Source organism: Ochotona curzoniae, unplaced genomic scaffold (assembly GCF_017591425.1).
Source record: "Ochotona curzoniae isolate NIBS_2020 unplaced genomic scaffold, NIBS_Ocur_1.0 contig_1, whole genome shotgun sequence".
Taxonomy (NCBI): Eukaryota; Metazoa; Chordata; class Mammalia; order Lagomorpha; family Ochotonidae; genus Ochotona; species Ochotona curzoniae.
In genome coordinates this window covers 35,246,565-35,265,884 of record NW_024464918.1, presented here as the reverse complement: position 1 = coordinate 35,265,884, position 19,320 = coordinate 35,246,565, and the positions used below count along the sequence as shown (strand labels likewise).

The following is a 19,320-nucleotide window of genomic DNA, read 5'->3' as shown; positions in this document are numbered from 1 at the left end:
CCCCGATCCTGCCTTCACACATCTCACCACCTGCTGAGTACCTGCCTCCTCTCAGTTCATATCCCCATCCCCGGCTTACTAGCTTTATTTGACTAAAGCATGTCTAATGACTTCAACTGGGCATCCATTTTCAATGACTCCCAAGCCAGGAAGTTAATAGAAACTTGAGTTCATTTCTTAAGCACATCCCTGCTCCTCCCATGTAATAAGCTAAAAGATAGGTGAGCCAAGGAAAGAAAAGGGAGTATGAATGGAGATAATTGTGCCTGGATGTTTTATTAGTAAAGCAAAACCTTCTCCCGGCCAAGTAATAACCAGCCCCAATCCTGCTTAGCTTCTGAGATCAGATGCGTTCGGGGTGGTATAGCCGTAGACAGGTAAAGCCTTCTCTTTCTCACTAGCCAGGTCTGGATCACATGACTTACAGCTGCAGGGTAGTGGAGGATGAGGTGCTAGGGGTGGGATCTGGGAAATCAGAGAAGAGGATTTTCATGACTCAGGTGGACCATTTGTCTCCAAACCAAGTGTGGGTCCTATGAGCAGGCAAGTGGAGATTCAGTGATGGGAAAGCAACTGACTTCCAGGCACGGGTGACGCTGGCCGTGTTCGCCGCCTAGTGGTCATACCGCGCATCTCATGTAATTGGGCAGGTTTTTTGTCTGCTGCCTATGGCAATGCTTGACACATAGCAGTTGGTCAATAAATGTCAGCAATGTATTAAAAGAAGTAAATGCATATTTGTATTTAACACATACTTTGGATTCATTTAGAAGTCTGTATCATAGTGATTCACAACCCTGATGTAAATGTATTATCTCAACAAAATCTTTGAACTTGTTGCCCGTTGTCAGTCAGCTCAGGACATGCTCTTTATTGGAGACGGTGTTACTTAGGATTAAGCCCAGGCCCAGACCGGAAGCATGTCAGGGAACTGACAGTGACCCTTCCTGCTGGAGCCTGGTTGGAGAGGAGCTGTCCAGGTCGTTCCCGGTCACTTTGACTTTTCTGGTCCCCATTGAGTCTTGTTAAAGAAACGTTGTGGGAGGCAGTATGGGAGCTAAGTCTCACCCCACCATGTCCCTCTCCAATAGATTTGATAAGATTCATGGTGTAACATTCAAAAACTAGGACTCATCATGTCCTGCCCTGATGTTACAGCTCTCTGTTCAACGGCACCTTTGTCTTTGTAGCTGTGGAAAGCAGCAACCTGCAGGTCCTTGGGGCTGCCCCTCTACACTACTTCTTGCCAGTTTCTCTGTCAGCTGTTTAGAATAGCTTGTTCATCTTTATCACTATGCACGTGTTCCTTCTAAGGAGTTGTCCTACTTTCAGTCCTAATTTTCTCAAAAATCATCTTCCCTTTTCTCCTCAGAGTGCTCTTTCCAAGGAATGTATCCAGTCCCATCACTGCCCTGTATAGGAACATTCAGTCCCTTTCTGAGGTCTTCAAGATCAAGTTTGAGCTCCTCTATTAGCTGGCGGCTTCCTTCTGTGTGCCCCTTTGCCCTACATTTTTTGTGACAGCAGGAAGAAAATACTTGGGTTTCCATTGTCATGCTCTGCCCATTTCTCATTCCCCAACGCGTCGTTGTCGCTGCTTGTAGTGCCCTTCCCCCCCCTTTGCTGGTTAGCTGCTACTCACTTTTGTAACTGTCACCTGACGTGGCGGCGGAGGGCAGAGGGCAGGATCTACCCTGACTGCTCATTTCCCCTCCCCTGATGGAGTTGGTGCCCTTTGCCCTCGTCTGCCCTGCTTGTGATTGTGTCTTCCTGCAAGGTCTCCTAGATTCCACTGTGTACTTGCTGAGGCACGGGCATTCAGCATTCTTTGTGTCGTCAGTATCTGGCCCAGAGAAAGTGCCGATTTGTTTCTGTTGACTGGATAAAATGATTGAGAAGAAAGTACACCAGGTGACCTTTAACCATGTGAAATGAGCTGAACTTTTTCATGTATTTTTGACTTAGCATACTCTGTGTATGAGGTCAGTGTGTCTACCTGCATCTGCATGTTTGCTTTGTTTCAGGTATGCTCTTGATGCTGTGTTTTATTCCTATTGAAGCTATGTTCTGTATTTGGTTTTTAGGTTAAAGCCATCCACATCCATTCTGAGATGTTCTCAGTTCACAATGGTCTGCTGACACCAACACTAAAGGCTAAGAGACCTGAGCTGAGAGGGTACTTCAAAAAACAAATAGAAGAGCTTTATACAATCTCCATATGAAGGTCAAGGAAAAGTCTTCTCAGTACAATGGACTGTGTAGCAATATTATAGTTATTCTTGAAAGAGTCAAAACAACGCAGCTGAACATGCGTAAGACCTGATTTTATGACTGAGCCTCTACCTGTCCCAAGAGATCTTTAACAATATTTTCTCTATCATCACTGAGTACACTTTATTTTTCCTAAAATGACATTGTAGCAAGCTGCTAAAAATATCACAAATGGCAATGTAAAATCAAGACATTTTTCTCAAGAACTGTGTACCACTAAAAGTAATATATTCTCAATGTTCACAAAACTCATATTAAACATTAAAAAAAGTAACTGACATTGTATTTAATTATTTTTGGAATAGTAACTAGGTAACAGCAAATATCTAAGCAATGTGGACTCCCTTATTCAATTACTGATTGTCAAAATCATAATTAAGTGAGACTTAAAGCTAGGCATACAGAAACATGCTAAAACATGATTATTGACCCTAAATAACTTCAGTCTTCAACTATAATTCCTATCATGAAAAAAGTTTCTTTCTGATTTTGATGAAATCAGAAAAATGAGACATGAGATTATAAGAGTCCACGTTAAGATAAATGTTATATGACAACTTGCAAAGAGTTTTCAATACAATTTGTCATTAAGTTCATCAAGGCATTCAGAAACTACCTAGAAGAAAAAGTGATGGTAAACAAATCAAGGCCAGTGTACACATGTTCGTGGACTTGCAGCCGTGATGGAGTTGACTGTGCAGGGCCTGAACCCTTCTGTGACGGGGAAGACGTGAAAGAAGAAACTCGGAGTTCTTTCTCAGGGTAGGCAGAGTTAACATGCCTGTATTTTTTTACCAGGGCCTTCCCATCTTCCCTTCCCAGGATATCCATGCAGGAAATCCAGTGCAACTATGGTTCTGAACAATTTCACTTTCAGTAAGAGCATCAAAGCAAGATGTGAGGAAAAGAGGGATGTTATTTTCCAAGAAAATAATTTTATCAACAGCATAACTGAAAAAAATCTCTTAAAGATGACCCTAGAGAAACCAGGTAGATTCATTACAGAGACATACTAGCGAGGGTATAATCCTATTAAAATCTTTAAATGCTGCTACATTCAAATGCAAAAACCCACTTCTTGCATCATGTGATTAGATATAATCTGTATATAGATGCTATCAAATTTGTGTAATTAAATCCCCGTTAACAACTAAGTTCCAGGCTGCACACTGCACTGGCAGAAGGCATGGCTCCTAGGAAATTGTTCTTGTGGAGGGACAGGACTGTGGGGGCGTGATAGCCATTTATATGCAGTCGATGTGTTTCTCTGAGGTGTGTGTTCTCACTGCTCACACTGTTTCCCTGGAAGACATTAAGGCTACATGGTACTTTGAGTTAAGGCATGTACAGGCACACAGTTCTGACATGTCTGCATCAGTGAGTATGCACTTCCATGTGTCAAAAGGGATCACAGCTTATTGGACACAGCTCATCTTCTACATATTCCCTGGGTATATCCTCTCCAAGGAACCATTGCCGCACGTGCAGATTTGACAGTTAATGAGTGACCAGATTCTGTGCACACTAAGTTTTAATTTTTAAAGGCATTTCTGAATAAACAAATATTTCAAGGGTCCCAGTTCCCATCTGTATAGCATTAGGGTTTTTTTTTTTTTAGATATATTTAATATGTATCCTGACTTGGATATTTGTACTATTTTAAGGACAAGTAGCTTCCCATTCCAGTGGGAGGAAAGAATGCTATTTCTCATTGTCTTTCCACTTGACTAAAATTTCACAGTTGGCTTTGATTGCAAGTGAATTTTGAACAGTAACATAAGCAAATGTTCTAAAACTTATTTTGAGTCTGTTTGTACCTCACAGTAGTTAGACATGATTGATCATGAATAACTTAAATTTTTTTCTTTTTTTCCTTTAAAAGATACTGTATTTCTACCAGATTTCCTGATTTTGGAAATCATCAAGCTTGGGCCAAATGAATGTGTTAGTACAGCTGTGCTGAGAAAGTAAACAGTGCATCCTACATATAGAGCCTGTCCATGTGTCTGTTCCTCATTAACTCCACCTGACTTGTAATAAAGGAGAAATGGAGTACTACGCAAAGCAGAAAATTCATTCTTGCTTTATATTCCCCAACTTGGGGGTGGGGTGGGGAGGAAAATGTTTGTATTTCTAAAAAGTATAGGAGAAGGCATTGGATCTTAATCAATCTAGAGTTATAAGAAAATTAGTCCCTTGATTATAAATATGTTCTTAAGTATTGGCTTTTGTACTCATTTCTTCTTCAGATGTATAAATAATCATCAGTTTTATAAATAAACCATTTTATGTATATTATGAGTACATATGAATACACATCAATTCTTTTTCTTTTTACCATAAAAATAAGTCTTTGCATAATATTGTGACCTCCCATTCAGATGCAGACTACCTATCAGTAATTCACAAATTCAGAAGTCTAAGGATTAAATTCACTGTTTCTTCCTCACATAACTAAGTCATTATTGCATCCTAAATTTAGGTACAATCACAAGCCTGAGGAAGAAATAAAGTTGCCTTTAAGATTTTTTAATAATCAGGCAATATTTTGGCAAGTGTTGGGAACAACACTTAGTTTGATTATACTGCCCATCAAAGAATGAATAATCATAAATATTTTGCAGAAAAGGAAAGGAATTTTTCTTTATTTCCCAGATGCATAAAGCACAAATGTGATACACTTATTTAAAGATCAAAATGCTATAGGTGAATGTGAAAGTGTACTTTTGCATGAGAACAGACTACTTGCAACCTTTCTTAATATCTCAGGAAAAGACTTCTTGCCAGTTTTTATTTTCAGGAAGTACTTACATGGGGAGAAAAAAGGATCCTAGTAGCCTGGCTTTTCTCTCAAGTATGCAACTTAGTCTTTTCGGTGAAGCTACAATTAACTGCAGTAAGAACAGAATTAGCATTCACGTGAGGAAATGAAACTCCAGTTGGGACACAGTAATGGCTGTAGCACTGAGGAAACAGACAAATGCTTGGAATGTATGCATTCCTAAACCTGCTCGCAACAAAAGGCGTACATGAAGTGGCGATAGCTTCTAAATATTAGTTTGGCTGACTCTCTTAACTTTCCTTGCTAAATGACTGCAACATCTGCATGGGGGAAAATGAATATTTTTTAAAGAATTGCTTATTCTTTCAATTTTTAAAAGTTGAGGGGAATAAAATACTACCTTTTAAATATGCATAAGGCATCTTAATTGTAATTATATTTTCATTTGCTTTGTTACAATAGCATGCATATCAATTACAAAATGCAATGAAAACTTTTGTAAAAAATAAAAGATTTTTTTTTCATTTCTCATAGTTGCTTATAATTACTATTTCATGTGTTTATTTACCGTCCCCTGATGTCAGTGTATGTGGTAGTCACCATTTGCAGTGCATTCAGAAAACATTGTATTAAGCTGTTCTAGTCTGTGTCCCCATGCTCTCCGTCCTGGCCTCTCCATCTGTAGTAAGATCCCCCAGACTCCAAAGTGGCCGTGCTGAAACTCCTGCTATTAAGAGATGTGTCCTGGATTTAAATCACTTTTACCCTTAAAAGCTGGTGAAGTTTTTTTTTTTTTTAATCACAATGGCCCTTAAAAAAAAAGATTCATTTTTTTAAAAGATTTATTTTTATTATTATTTTTTTATTGGAAAGGCAGATATACAGAGAGGAGAGACAGAGAGGAAGATCTTCCGTCCATCGATTCACTCCCCAAGTGAGCGCAACGGCCGATACTATGCCAATCCGAAGCCAGGAGCCTCTTCCGGGTCTCCCATGCAGGTGCAGGGTCCCAAGGCCTTGGGCCGTCCTCAACTACTTTCCCAGGCCACAGGCAGGGAGCTGGAAGGGAAGCAGGGCTGCTGGGATAGAACCGGCGCCCATATGGGATCCCGGGCATGCAAGGCGAGGACCTTAACCACTGTGCCACCGCGCCGGGCTAAGATTCATTTATTTTAACTAGAAAGATTTACAGAGAGGAGAGACAGAGAGGAAGCTCTTCTGTCTGCTGGTTCACTCCCCAAGTGGACACAATGTCCAGGTCTGAGCTGATCAAAAGCCAGAAGCTTCTTCTGGGTCTCCCACACAGGTGCAGGGTCCCAAGGCTTTGGGTCATCCTCAACTGCTTTCCCAGGCCACAAGCAGGGAGGTGGATAGGAAATGGAGCAGCCAGGACACACACCTGTGCCCATATGGGACTCCAGGACATGCAAGGCAAAGAATTTAACCACTAGGCTACCATGCCAGGCCCCCCCATAATGGCCTTTAAAACAGTAGTTCCGTAATGTCTTTTAGTCCTTTGCAGATTTAATAGGTACCATCTCTTAAAAATCATGCCTTCTGGGCCTCGCGTGATAGCCTAATGGCTAAAGTCCTCACTTTGAATGTGCCAGGATCCCATATGTGCACCAGTTCTAATCCCGGCAGCCCTGCTTGTGGCCTTGGAAAGTAGTTGAGGATGGCCCAAAGCTTTGGGGATCCTGTACCCACGTGGGAGACACGGAAGAGCTCCTGGCTCCTGGCTTCAGATTGGCTCAGCTCCAGTCATTGTGGCCGCTTGGGGAGTGAACCATCAGACGGAAGATCTTTCTCTGTCTCTCCTCCTCTCTTTATATCTGCCTTTCCAATAAAAATAAATCTTTTTTAAAAAATCAAGTCATGCTGCTTTCCTGTTTAATATTCCTTCTTAGCAAGGTTCCCCATGGTTTCCTGCATAACATTGGAACTCCATGGTTCAATAGGACTAGCATCTCTTCTGTTTCCCGACAGAGTTTTGGCTCCAATCATACCAAACACCTTTGTATTGGCTAAAACTGTTACGCTTTCCTGAGTTGTAATGCCTTCACAGCTCCCCTTCCTAGAATGGCCCTTCCTTTAACACCCTCCCTCCCCATCAGATGACTCCATTCACATCTGAAAATTCAGCTTCAAGCATCTTGTCCTCTGAGAAGCTTCCTGCATGGTCGATTGGTTGATGGCTCTTCTGTCCCCATCCTCATTCAGACGGAGCTGCTTGAGGTTTTGGCCTCAGTGCTGGAGCAGTCCATAGATGTTCTAGAAATGTCTGTTGAAAAAGTCCCTCAGCCCCTTTTCATATGCTGCACAGCCCTAAAACTACAACACCCGAAAGAACAGCCATCCATCCCCAAGATGGATTCCGCTATTGTCGACTAAACAAAAAGCAGCCACCACCAGTTTTTCAGTTGGATGCCTGAAGCCTATGTGTTACAACACGAAGTTGCTCATGGGGTTACCGCAGAGAATGTCATTCAGAAAGGTTTCCTTTGGGCTTTACCGGGCCCCAAAGCCACAGACTGGCTGTTTTCCAAAATGTTTCCTTCAGAAATCTTTGCAATTTGTGATTTGTTTTTCCATAGAAAGGGACTGTTTGAAACCTAGTCAAATCCATCATCTGTTGAACTGTAACACTGGTGGCAGAGTTCTGGGTCAGGAGTGGGGGCAGTACAAGAGCCAGGAAGCACAACAGAAGAAATGTAGTGTAACACACATCATTGAATGTTTGTGCTGCTGTTTGTGTCCTTGACGATCCAATTAGGGAAGACAGAAAGATGACTGTGTTGAGAAATCGCTGCCCTTCACTGTTTCGTGAGGGTAAACTTCCTTCCTCTTTAGTACGCTTACTCAGCATGAAGTTTCAAACAGCCCAAGTCTCCCTCTAATCCCTACTCTCTTTGCCACCAAGGGCTTCGGGTTCCTCTCGTGGCTCTGTCTACGTCATTCTCATTTCTGAGCTAGGAGGGACAAGAACATGACAAGCACACTAGCCCATGCTGGAGAGCTATGCCAACTACTCCTGTCATCTGGGAATCCATAATCTGTGCAAACAGTATGAACATGATAGAAAAAAAAATGTCTTGGCTGGCATCTTCAGGAGCTGCCCCAGACCGTGGTTTACTCAGCCGCAAAAGGACACTTGGCTAAAGAGAAGTGCAAGTTTATGTCCTATTCTGAAATCCTTTACAGGAATCCCCATAAATCTTCCTTTGATGACATTCTGGGCCTGTAGTTCAGTACATAGCGAGATAGACTTCTCAGAAATGGGACCACAAAAGGTAAGTGAGCTTTTGGTTTAGACTATTTTCATTTTTTTTCCCACTGTTCTACTCCCAAGGCCAAGGTACCCAAGGTCCAGTCCTCTCAAAGGCCATTTAAGAATTTCAAGTTTTTTCACGGCAGCCTAGGAGAGGGGACCTGGCTTTTAAACTAAGGACTGCAAAGGCAGCAGTTTCTGGTTCACCTTTGCCTCTCCAGCATCCGCTATAATAGGGCCTAACACGTAGCAAGGAGCTCCACCAACACTGAATCCAGGACTCAAAACACTTTATTTCTAACCTGGGATGCAAGCCTACCTTTCGTTGTCCACAAATTCAGATTTTAGTGACCATGGATTGAGTCATAGTTATGCTATCTTTGTGTGCACATTTTAAATAAAACCCAAAAAACCTCAATGATTTTATCCACAGCATACACATAGTCACACACATTGGGATATCAGTTTTTCATAATTACTTCCATTTTTAATGTAAAATATGACTTTTTTTTTTTTAGAACAAGAGGTTGGTTATGAATTATGTGTGTGCTGTGTCTGTCAGAAGTAGCCAGAATGGTTCAACTTGGGTTGTGTGGAAAGAGAGAGGGGGGCCTTTTCTCTGTGCCTCCAACTGGCCGAGCTTAGAGTTGAGCCCCAGGTACCAGGAGGGGAGCTGCTGGGGCATCCTTGCCTTCCACTGCAAGAATACAGCAGATACCCATGAGTTGCCTTCCAGGTGCTGGAGGTAAATAAAGCCCTGGGAGCCTAGTACCTGCGAAGGCTTGGTCGGCAAACCGGGGCCCTGGAGCTGACACCAGTTCTTCAGATGGTCATTCCTTGACCCTTCCTTTATCCTCCGGCACTGGGTGAGGCTGGCTTCAGTGACTCCCCTTCTCTTTGGGCCCGGAGCCCCAAAACCCTAACAGAGGCGTCCTAACATACTGTTGATGAGGAGAGTGGCAGAGGCATCAGCAGCGGAGGACAAGCCCGCGTTCAGCAACAGACTGCACCTGAGCAGCCAGCCGGCGGCCACGTGGGTCGCACAGCGCCGCCAGGGGGCGGGGCCACTGCCGTGTTCCTCCATCTTCCCAGAACCCACCACGCGGGGCAAAAAGGCGGGAGCGAGGCTGACAGCTCTAGTCCACCAGCTGGGGGCTTCTTCACACAGTTCTTACCAGGCTGCTCTGCCGGCCGAGTCTGGACGCTGACCTTTTCCGTTACTGAAGAAGTTGACGAGCCAGGCCGTCGAGGCCCAGAGGCTTTCGAGGCTTGGGTGTGGGGTGGAGGGATGGCGATGTGGCCGCTGAGGGTCTATACTCGCAAGAAGCGGGCAGGCCAGAGGCTCAATGTAACCCCAGCACCATCGGACTTGGGCGCCCAGGCCAAGATGGAGGCCGCGCCTGGTCCTGACCCAGGGCTGACCGGCCGGCGTAAGCCACTCTGTGAGGGGGGAGCCGGTAGTGGACTGAGGGAGGTGGGAAGGGCGTCTGGGCCCAGGGACACCCCTGGCCGCCCGAGGCTGGGGACCCGGCCTCCAGGACCGAGGTCCTGACACCTGTCGCCCTCCCTCAGGCCTGAAGGGTAGGAGCAAAGCGCGTGGTTTGCAAAAGATCCCAGAGAGAGCCGAGAGGAGCCCCCCGGGAGGCAGCGGCTCAGGGCTGGCCAGGTGGGTAGCCGGACTCAAGCCCCAAAGCCTGGCTTCCTCAGAACCCCATCAGCCTGATTTTCTGTCAGGCTTTCCTCCTCCTGACAGTCGAGGACCAAGTAGGAGGAAAAGCTCCCAGAAGCATTTGCGCTGGGATCAGGGCGCTGGGCTCACTCGTTCACTCGGGTCGTCGGGGCGGAGGAGCGTGAGCGGAGGCGGGGGCGCTGGGTCCACAGGGTGCGGACTAACCGTGTTGTTCCTTAGCAGTCATTTAAGAGTGACAGGAGAGAAAAGCCTGCGAGAAAGCACCACCAGAGAGGAGGCACTGGCTGCCAAGACCACCGTGCCTGCGGTACGTACGTCACTCCCCTGCTCCTGGGTTCCTCTTGGCGTGGCCACTGGCAGAACCTGAAGGAATTACAGGCTCGCCGTTCAGTAGATCCTGCGTGGCTCTAGTGGCTTTTTAAATAAATAAGCGCTGGTACATTCATCGGGATGGGTATACCTTGAACAAGTATTAGAAATGTAGGTTACTACCTAACTTTCCTGCGAAAGTACTACTTAATCAGGAGTTATGTTTGGTAGTACTTATGCGTTTTTGTTTTTTTTTTTTTTTGCTTTGTTTTTAGTACTTTAGCGTTTTAAAGCCATTTTCACGTTTTCCCATTTGATTTTTCCATTCACTCGAAGCATGGAGGAAGAGCTCAGCACACTACAGGACATTCCAGTTTACTATGTTACTTCTTGATGTCCTGTGTCTAATAGTATGAATTTTGTAAGATATTTTGAAGCCGTGCAACAGTAACTTGGAGAAGCTCAGATGTTGAAAATTGTGACTCATCTGAGATGAGCATTAAACTTGATGGTCAAGGCCCATATTTTTAACTTGCATGTTCCCCAATAATATGTTTTTCTGAGTAGAGCAGTTTCAACACAAAGCGTTTTCCCATGTTTTACAGTGTGACGTATTCCTTGTAGATGGCTTATATTCTACAAAAAAATATTTAAAATGCTTATTCCGATTTTTGTACTTTTTCCTTTTTCTTTAAAAATGTTTTCCTTTAAAGTAGTTAGCAAATTATCTTACTGTATATTTCTTAATATTAGTCTTAAAAATACAATTTTGAGTGTTCTCATAATATTTTGTATTATAGATAGGTGTAGTATAATTTCAAAAACTATTTTTTAGTAATTGGGAACTTCATATTGTTTCTTAGTTTTTGCTGTTGTTGATATTGATAAAGATGGTGTTACAAAGGGATTTTTTGGGGTGTGTGTGTGCCACAGCTTGTTATCCTAAGGTAAATACAGTGGGCCAAAGGTTGACTCTACACATTTTTTTTAGTGCATGATGGCAAAGTAACACCATCTTACCTGAGGCAGAGACATATGGATGCGTCTACTGCGAAGGAGCGTGTTGTTTTGCTTTCCATTCCTTGAGGCTAGGGAAGTCATTGCTGCTTTTCCCTCAAATTATTGGCCATTTGTGTTTCCTTTTATGAAATGCCTATTCACTATACTAGCTTTTTTTTAGTCATAGTATCTTAATATTTATTTTATATTTAATATTAAATATTATTTTATGTTTAAATAATAAACTGAAAAATCTGTTATATGTATAAAATCAGTACTCAAGGTAGACATTAGTTTATTTTCAAAATAGCCACATCAAAGTGATATAACAATGTTTAATCTCATCATCTGTGCCATCTGTTTGACTCTTCTTCCACATAGGAGTCAGCAATCGAGGACCTCCAAGTTGATACTAGTTCATCAGACAGTGAACTATTATCAGGTAAGACTGTCACATGGGACCTCTGTCAGCTTACTGTCCTTTCTCCAAAATAAACTTGAATTTGTGTTCTTTCCCTTGAATGTAATTTAGGGTTTTTTTAGAGGGAGTGAGGAAAATTTTCAAGAGAGAATGAGAACTGAGATCTGAAGATTAGAAATTTAACTATGCCAACAGAGAAGAGGAAGAAATGGGCAGAGGGTAAAACGTGTGCAAAGGCCCTAACAGAAGACCGAGTATTGTGGTCCCATGAATCAGAAGGCCAGGATGACTGGATTACAGAATGTATTGTAATTGTAATACAAGATTGGGTGGCCTGTTAAAGGTGTTGCAGATCATGTCAGAGGTAGTGATCTTTGGAGCTGTAGGAAGTCACTGATATCTTCTAAAAAAGGAATGATAGGACCTCTTTAGCTATAGCATGGGAAAAGACGGGAAAGAAGCAGGAGGGGATGCAAATAGACCAGCTAGGAGACCATAGGTTACGGGAAAAATAATGGCACCTTGCCCTGATGTGGCTACATTTAAAGTTGAAAGAAAAAGGCAGACCTAATGGGTGTTTTAAGTAGTAAAGCTGACAGGATATGGTAAAGGAAGAATAAAGGAATTGAAAATGTCAAGGATGATTCTGTTTCTTCTTCATTCACTGAAAAAAATCTTGTTTGAAGGGAACATCATGGATTCAAGTTTTAATATTAAGTTCTAAGTGCTTTTAAAATGTTTAAGTAATGTTGTCAGATGGGTAGCTGGATGTGGAAGACTGGAGATAGAAATTAGTCAGCCATTTACTATTGGTATAATTGAGGTCCTTTTTGAAGACAACAAAAATGATGTTATCGGTGCTTTGAAAATACAGAGGACTTCTTAAAAGCAGATAAGATCAGATGGCTGAGTATACCAAGAGTAGAGAAAAACCACAGCAGAGGTAAAAGCGGCTTTAGAGATACTCTAAACGGGTGAGTGAACAAATGCAAAAACCTGAAACAGAGTAGAAGCAGTCCTGTGGGATCGCCCACGTGATGGATTAAGAACTACGCTTGAAATACCTGGTCCATTTCTTCTCATCTTGAAAATGCTAGTAGCTACTAATGCATGTTGCCAGGATAAAGCTACTCCCAACATTGAGATCCATTGAGGGGTGTCTCCTACGGGACATGATTGGGGTTGGATTGAGAAGCAGAGGAAGAATCTTGACTCCAGGTTGCGATAAGGATAGCAGAGGGAGTAAAAAGGTCAAAGCAGCAGCCAACTGGTAGGTTTGATAGCTCCAGCATAAGGATGTGGTGCGGCTCTGCGCAGTGGGGATTGATTCAGGAGGCTTCCGGTGGGGAAATTAGTCAGTCATGCTATTAGGATGTTGCCTCTGTGTAACCCACAGTCCTGAGTAAACGGAGGACATCCCCATCAGGAACAAAATTCCCAGAATGTCTCCTCATCACTTTTCTGAAATCTCCAAAAGCAGGTTATTTTTTCAGAATTTATGCCCATTATAGAAAATGCTTTCTGCTTTTTTAAAATAAAAATAAAGGAGCTATTTAATTAATTATTTTTAGAAGATAGAGCTGGAGAAAGGGAAAGACAGAGAGAAATCTTTCATCTGCTGATTAACTCCCCACATAGACACAAACGCCAGGGCTAGGCTAGGCTGAAGCCAGGAGCCTGGAGTTTCTTCTGGGTCTCCCATGTGAGTATAGGAATCTAAATACTTGGGTCACCTTCATCTTTTGCAGGCACATTAGCAGGGCACTAAATCAAAAGTAGAACAGCTAGGACATGAACTGGTGCCTGTATAGGATGTTGGCATCACAGTCAGGGGCTTCACCCTCTAGACCACAATGCTGGACACTACACTACTCACTTTAAAGCAGCGATTCTCAAACAGACAGGAATAAGGCAACCATTTGAGCAACGAACCATTTGAAGAGAACCAATGCCATGGAAAAGCGGCAACAAATGCAGCAATCAGAACTAAATCTGAGACAATAACAACAACAACAAAAATTTATGTCCTTAAGAACAAGAAATCATTGAATCCATATTATAGCACATTGCTATAAAAATAATTATATTTCCTGCAAGTTAAAAATGACAGGTTAGAGGTTAGACATTTGGCCTAGCCACTGAGGCTCCCACATCCCGTATCAGAGCACATGGCTTTAACACTTGGCTCTGCTTCTGACTCTAGCTTCCTGCTAATACAGACCCTGGCTCAGGTATTGGGTTCCCTTCTCGTGCATGTGAGACCTGGATTGCATTTCTGGCTCCTGGCTTCATCCCTAGCCAGAAACACAATATGCCATCTGAGTATTAAGCCTGTGGTTTCAACTCTTCTGTCTGTCTCCATTTCTTAAATGAATGAATGAATAAATATTTCAAGAATCACATTTTTAAAAAATGAATCTGATAGCAGAATAAATTCAGCTAAACATCAGATCCAGAAAATAGACTAGAAGGATATTTTCTTGAATATGATGTACAATAACATACAAAGAGCTTGATAAATGCTTTTCTTTCCTTCCTATCCCTTTTTTGCTTGTTTAGAAACCATTTCTGCTTAGAAACTTTTTCTCTCATCTCTCTTTAAATGACTTACTCTATCCTGGTAGTTCTGTGGCATTCTGTGTACTTTTATCATAGGACTGAAAACCACAGTGTAATTCTATTTATTTCTCTTTCTCTTGGTGCTAAAGTCACTGGGAGTCAGCTGTATCTTTTATCTCCCTGTCCTCTGCTTAGAGCACAGTACAGCTGCAAATGCTTGTTGAACGGGGCTTGTGCTCTGTCTAGAGAAAAATGAACCATTTAATAGGTAGTATTTTTTTTAATTTTTAGTTTTGAAATTTATTGTACAGTTATGTATAGTCTGGGATTCCCCTCCCCCCTGTTTCCCTCCCCCAATTGATTTTTCCCATAATGTCACAACTCTTCATAAGGAGTTACAATTCCGTCAGTCAAGCAATATTTTCTAAAGCAGTTTTTAAAAAATATTTGAGAAATGTTCTTGGTTAGTACAATTTTCAAGTTGGTATGTGACTTATGTTTGAAATGTAGAATGTGTTTTCTCATAATAAAATGTTGTAAATGGTTAAATTTTAAGTGGCTACCAAAATTCTATTTATGTAACTATTTTAATACTGTCCCAGTATCTAGTAATTTTCTAACATGTTAAAAATTAATTTAGGACTTAACATTTAATGTACAAGATTGAATATATACATTCTTCTCCTTCTGAAACCCCATTGAAGTACCAATTAAAGCATAAAAAACGGTGTGAAGCCACAGGAAGAGGAGAGGATAGTTCATCTGTAAGAGATAACCCATAAAATCTGAGAACCTGGAAGGTAGAAGAATGAATTGTAATTGACTTATGTAGGGAAAGGAGAATGCTGGAAGCTAGGTTCCCACAGTAACAACAGACCAAGAAATAAACTGGCTCAGGCTATAGTTTCAGGAACCAGAAGTACCATCCATTTCTGAAGGAAAGGGTAGAGAATTAAAAATAGGAATTTTAGGCACCTTGAAAAGTTGCAAATATGCACTTTGATTTTTTTTTTCTGCTACCCTGTGGCCAGGCAGCTACCCCCTAGCAGTCCATAAACACTGAAGCAGAGGGACTGGACTCAGGTTCCAGGTGCTGCCCAGGGCAGGTGTGCTGTGCTGAGTACTAGCAGTGGGAGTCGGGAGGAGGAAATGGAAGTCAAGTCATCAAAGCCCCTAGGCCCCTGACCCCCGTCAAGCAAATAACACTAGTCCAGAGTTAGGAAAACTCTTCTTTTGTAATCTTCTTTGCCCCAGGGAGAAGAGCTATATTCTGACATTAATGACCCAATTTTGGTCCAAATATCTTACAGTGAAGCCTGCCTCTTCCTAAGCCTCAGTCATGAGAAAACCCCTGCAAGTCCCTCAGTTTTGAACATTTAAGAATTACCTGACATGTGATGAGAGCATTTACAATGAGAAGTAGACACCAAATGAGAAAGTTGAAGCATGCAGATAATACAACAAAAATAATTTTTAATTTTAAAATATATTTAAGAAGCAGGGAGTAAAAGAAAGGGAGAAGGAGGCAGAAACAAGTGACAGAAATAGAACCAGGCAGAGCTAATTCCCTTCCTGAATGCATGCAACAACTGGGCCTGGGCCAAGCTCAAGCTTGGAAATGTGAATTCAAACCACGTCTCCCGTGTGAATAGCAAGGACCCAGTGGCTTGAAATATCTACTTTCCATCGCATGTATTGTCAGGAGGCTGAAGCTGAGTGTTTTTAAGGGTTTTGTTTATTTTGTAAAAACAATGAAAGGCAAAGAGAGAATCTTCTATCTACTGGTTCACCCCCCTTATGACTGTAATAGGCAGGGCTGGGCCAGGCCAAAGCCATCAGGTGTCCTGTGTGGGTGGCAGGAGCACAGCTACTTGGGCCACCTCTTCCCAAGTATATCTGCAGGGAGTTGGATTGGAACTGCGCGAGGTATTGAGATTTAGGTTTCTTAACTTTTAGGCCAAATGTGTGCCCCAGGTAAATCTTCTGATAGCTTTAGATTAATTAATATCCTGAGTGGTTAAAACAAACAATGTGTTCATAAAATAAGTGCATATTACTATTCAACTGAAAAAAAAAAACAGAATGAAAAAATCCCCTCCCCCCGAAAAAAACACATGGAATCAAAAGTAAAATAGTCCATACACTTGGATGACTAAATTAGTTATTCCAGAAAGTTAAGTAATAGATTAAAAATAGGTAACAATGGTAATACAGCTCAGTATAGAAGAACAACACTGATGTATGCTTTAAAAGATGCTTTATCAAATGTGAATTCCATCTCAATAAAGCTGTTATTTTAAAAAGAATAATAGAGGACAAATCCAAGAAATATAACATGAAAACTAGTAGTGCCAGACATTATAAACAGAGAGGAATTTATTAAGCACAAAACTATTAAAATTTATAGCATTAAAAGTAATTGTACATATTCAGAGTTTCATATTCCGAAAAATACGTATATGTGGAAATTGAAGTTTACATGGTACAAACTAATTGTAACCATTATAATGAGTGAATTACAAAAACCAGAACAAAATACACTGTATAATTTTAAAATACTAAGGTGGCCAATGTTTGGTCTAGTGGTTAAGATGTCCACATTGCACACCAGAGTGCCTGGGTGTGAGTCACAGCTTGGGATCCTGACTCCAGCTTCATGCTGATGCAGACCCTTGAAAGACGCAAGTGATGACACAAGCAATTGGATTCCTGCTACCCACGTGGGAGGCCTAGGCTGAGTTCCTGGATCCTGGCTTTAGTGCTTATTGTTGCAAACATTTCGGAAGTGTAGCAGAATGGGAAGGCTGTCTCTCTCTCTCAAATTAAAAAGAAGAAGAATCTTAGTCTTCCATAGAGAAGAATGATTCCAAATAAACAGTCTAAAATACGAATAACATTGGACTTCAGGAAGCTAGAATGTGGTAGAAAATGAATTTAAATTATGAAAAGAACTGATATTATACAGTTACAGAGGCATAACTAATCCTGAACCAAAATTTGACTTGAATTTCAACACACTAAGCATAGAAAGATTTATTACCTAGAACGAGGATTTCTGGATTAAAACAGCAAAAACAACTCTCAAATATGACTGAAGGTGTTTTGAGAGTTGGAAAAGGAGACTGACTTTGGATTTGTATGGGTGTGAGAGGGCAGGACAGGAATGGACATGCCACCAGGTACAATTAGAACTTGCCAATATTATCAAGAAGATGAAGCACCAGAGATTTCTTGTCCAGATGTGTGAAAGAAGAAAAAGAGCAGTGAGGTTTTGAAAGGTATCACATAAGAAACTGGGAGCCGCCTCTTGATTGTAAGAGTGAGGAATGCTAGGGGTCCAATGCATTAGCCTAGTGCCTAAATCCTTGATTCACATCCACTGGGATCCTATATGGGCTCCAGTTTGTGTTCCTGCAATTCCCATCCAGCCTCCTGCTTGTGGCCTGGGCAAGCAGTAAAGGATGGCCCAAAGCCTTGGGACCCTACACCTAGCGGGAAACCCAGAAGAAACTCTGCTTCTGACTTTGCCTTGAGCTCAACCCTGGCTATTGTGGCCTCTTGGGAGTGAACCAGAAGACATGAGACTTTATTCTCTGTATCTCTTTCTCTCTGTATATCTGCCTTTTAAATAAAAAATATATATATATACAATTCTTAAAAAAAGAGAGAGAGAAGAATTCTATACCCAGCTAAACTGTTACTCATATGTGACTAGGGTTTTTGGACAGCTCTGCCACAACCCTTCCTCAGGTGAATATGGAAGCAATTTTAAACTCTTAACATACTCATACAACTGCATGTATATTTATGGAAGTTTGAATTATAAGAATTTCAAGTCTACTTGCTATTGAAATGTTTTATTGTTTTGTCTTTTTAATTTACAGGATTAAGTTTACAGCATGATGGTTCCAGCTCTCTCCCGAGCTGTTCAGTCACTGACTCTTACATGGGATGTAAGAGCTTCGAACAGAGTCTGAGTAGTGTCTCATCACCTGAACTGTTCAGAGGATCAGATTTAGGTGAGAAAACACTTTGCATCTTAAATGGTTTCACTGGAGAAAACTTGTCTACAAGTTCCCTGATAAATGGATGTTTCTTTTGAGGAAACCACATCACAAGAGCTGCCTACCTGTAGCAGACACAAATGACCCATATTAGTCACATAGGCCTTGCAGCACACGCACTCTCAGGGCGAAAGGTTATTCCTTGCTCAGGTGTTACATACAGGTGATATTTAATCAGTTTTACACAGAATTGCATATTTGTTCTCTTGAACTCCGGCAGAAGTGAATACATGACTTCCTCTGCAACTTTTTGCAATGGCAGAAAGTTTTGTTTTCTGATTTTCTGTCTAAAGCTATAAACTCATAAGGACGAGAACCAGAAAGGGAAAAGCATAAAGTTTGGAAAGCTAGAGAGCAGATTAAAACAGGACATGCCTGAGAATTTTGAGTTCTTACACAGTTTGAATATTCTAGAAACAGGCTAGTTTGCATTGCAGTTTCCAAGAAAAGCTCACAATTTGGTTGTATTAAGACTTATGAAAAGATAGGTCAAGTAGGTCCCTCACCCCTGGGTGCTGAACCCATCTAATAGCGAGGAGCAATCCCCTGCAGACACAGGAGGAAAAAAAAATCTTGAAGCATTTGTTTCGGCCACCTTCTTCCATACTTGGGCCTCTCTATTTTAATCAGAGGACCACACGAGCTTGCATCCCTCTCTACTATGTAAACAATATTAAAAAGGAAATTAAAAAGTTTTTATAAATTAAAATAAAAATTGATACCTCTGTACTCCTCCCCCCTCCGCCACATATACACAAAGCTAGGTCGAAACATGGAAGATACAGCAACTGATCTTAACACAGTCAAAGGCAACCTGAAGGTGTATTCTTCGGTATATTGTGAAGCAGAGGGACTCTTGACAAGAAAATATTAGGTACTGCAAATAGCAGGGTTTTGTGTGATTTTAAAATCTTGGCCCCAATTTTAATTCTCTTATAGCACTAGTATATGTTTGCA

General features: G+C 41.6%; 2 protein-coding genes across 6 annotated transcripts in view; both read left to right on the top strand.

The window, feature by feature from the left end:
• The window catches only part of ACSL6 (acyl-CoA synthetase long chain family member 6), a 52,431-nt gene extending 49,900 nt beyond the window's left edge, over positions 1-2,531 (top strand). For all 5 annotated transcript variants that reach the window (XM_040976445.1, XM_040976472.1, XM_040976465.1 and 2 more), the window contains one exon: positions 2,085-2,531. In XM_040976445.1, coding sequence (XP_040832379.1) covers positions 2,085-2,222 — 138 coding nt within the window. In that variant the 3' untranslated portion in view covers positions 2,223-2,531. The remainder of the gene's footprint in view (positions 1-2,084) is intronic.
• Positions 2,532-9,615: 7,084 nt separating this feature from the next.
• MEIKIN (meiotic kinetochore factor) overlaps positions 9,616-19,320 on the top strand; it is a 65,903-nt gene continuing 56,198 nt past the window's right edge. The window contains exons 1-5 of the mRNA XM_040974570.1: positions 9,616-9,724; positions 9,894-9,987; positions 10,231-10,318; positions 11,701-11,761; positions 18,184-18,318. Of these exons, the coding sequence (XP_040830504.1) occupies positions 9,616-9,724; positions 9,894-9,987; positions 10,231-10,318; positions 11,701-11,761; positions 18,184-18,318 (487 nt within the window). The remainder of the gene's footprint in view (positions 9,725-9,893; positions 9,988-10,230; positions 10,319-11,700; positions 11,762-18,183; positions 18,319-19,320) is intronic.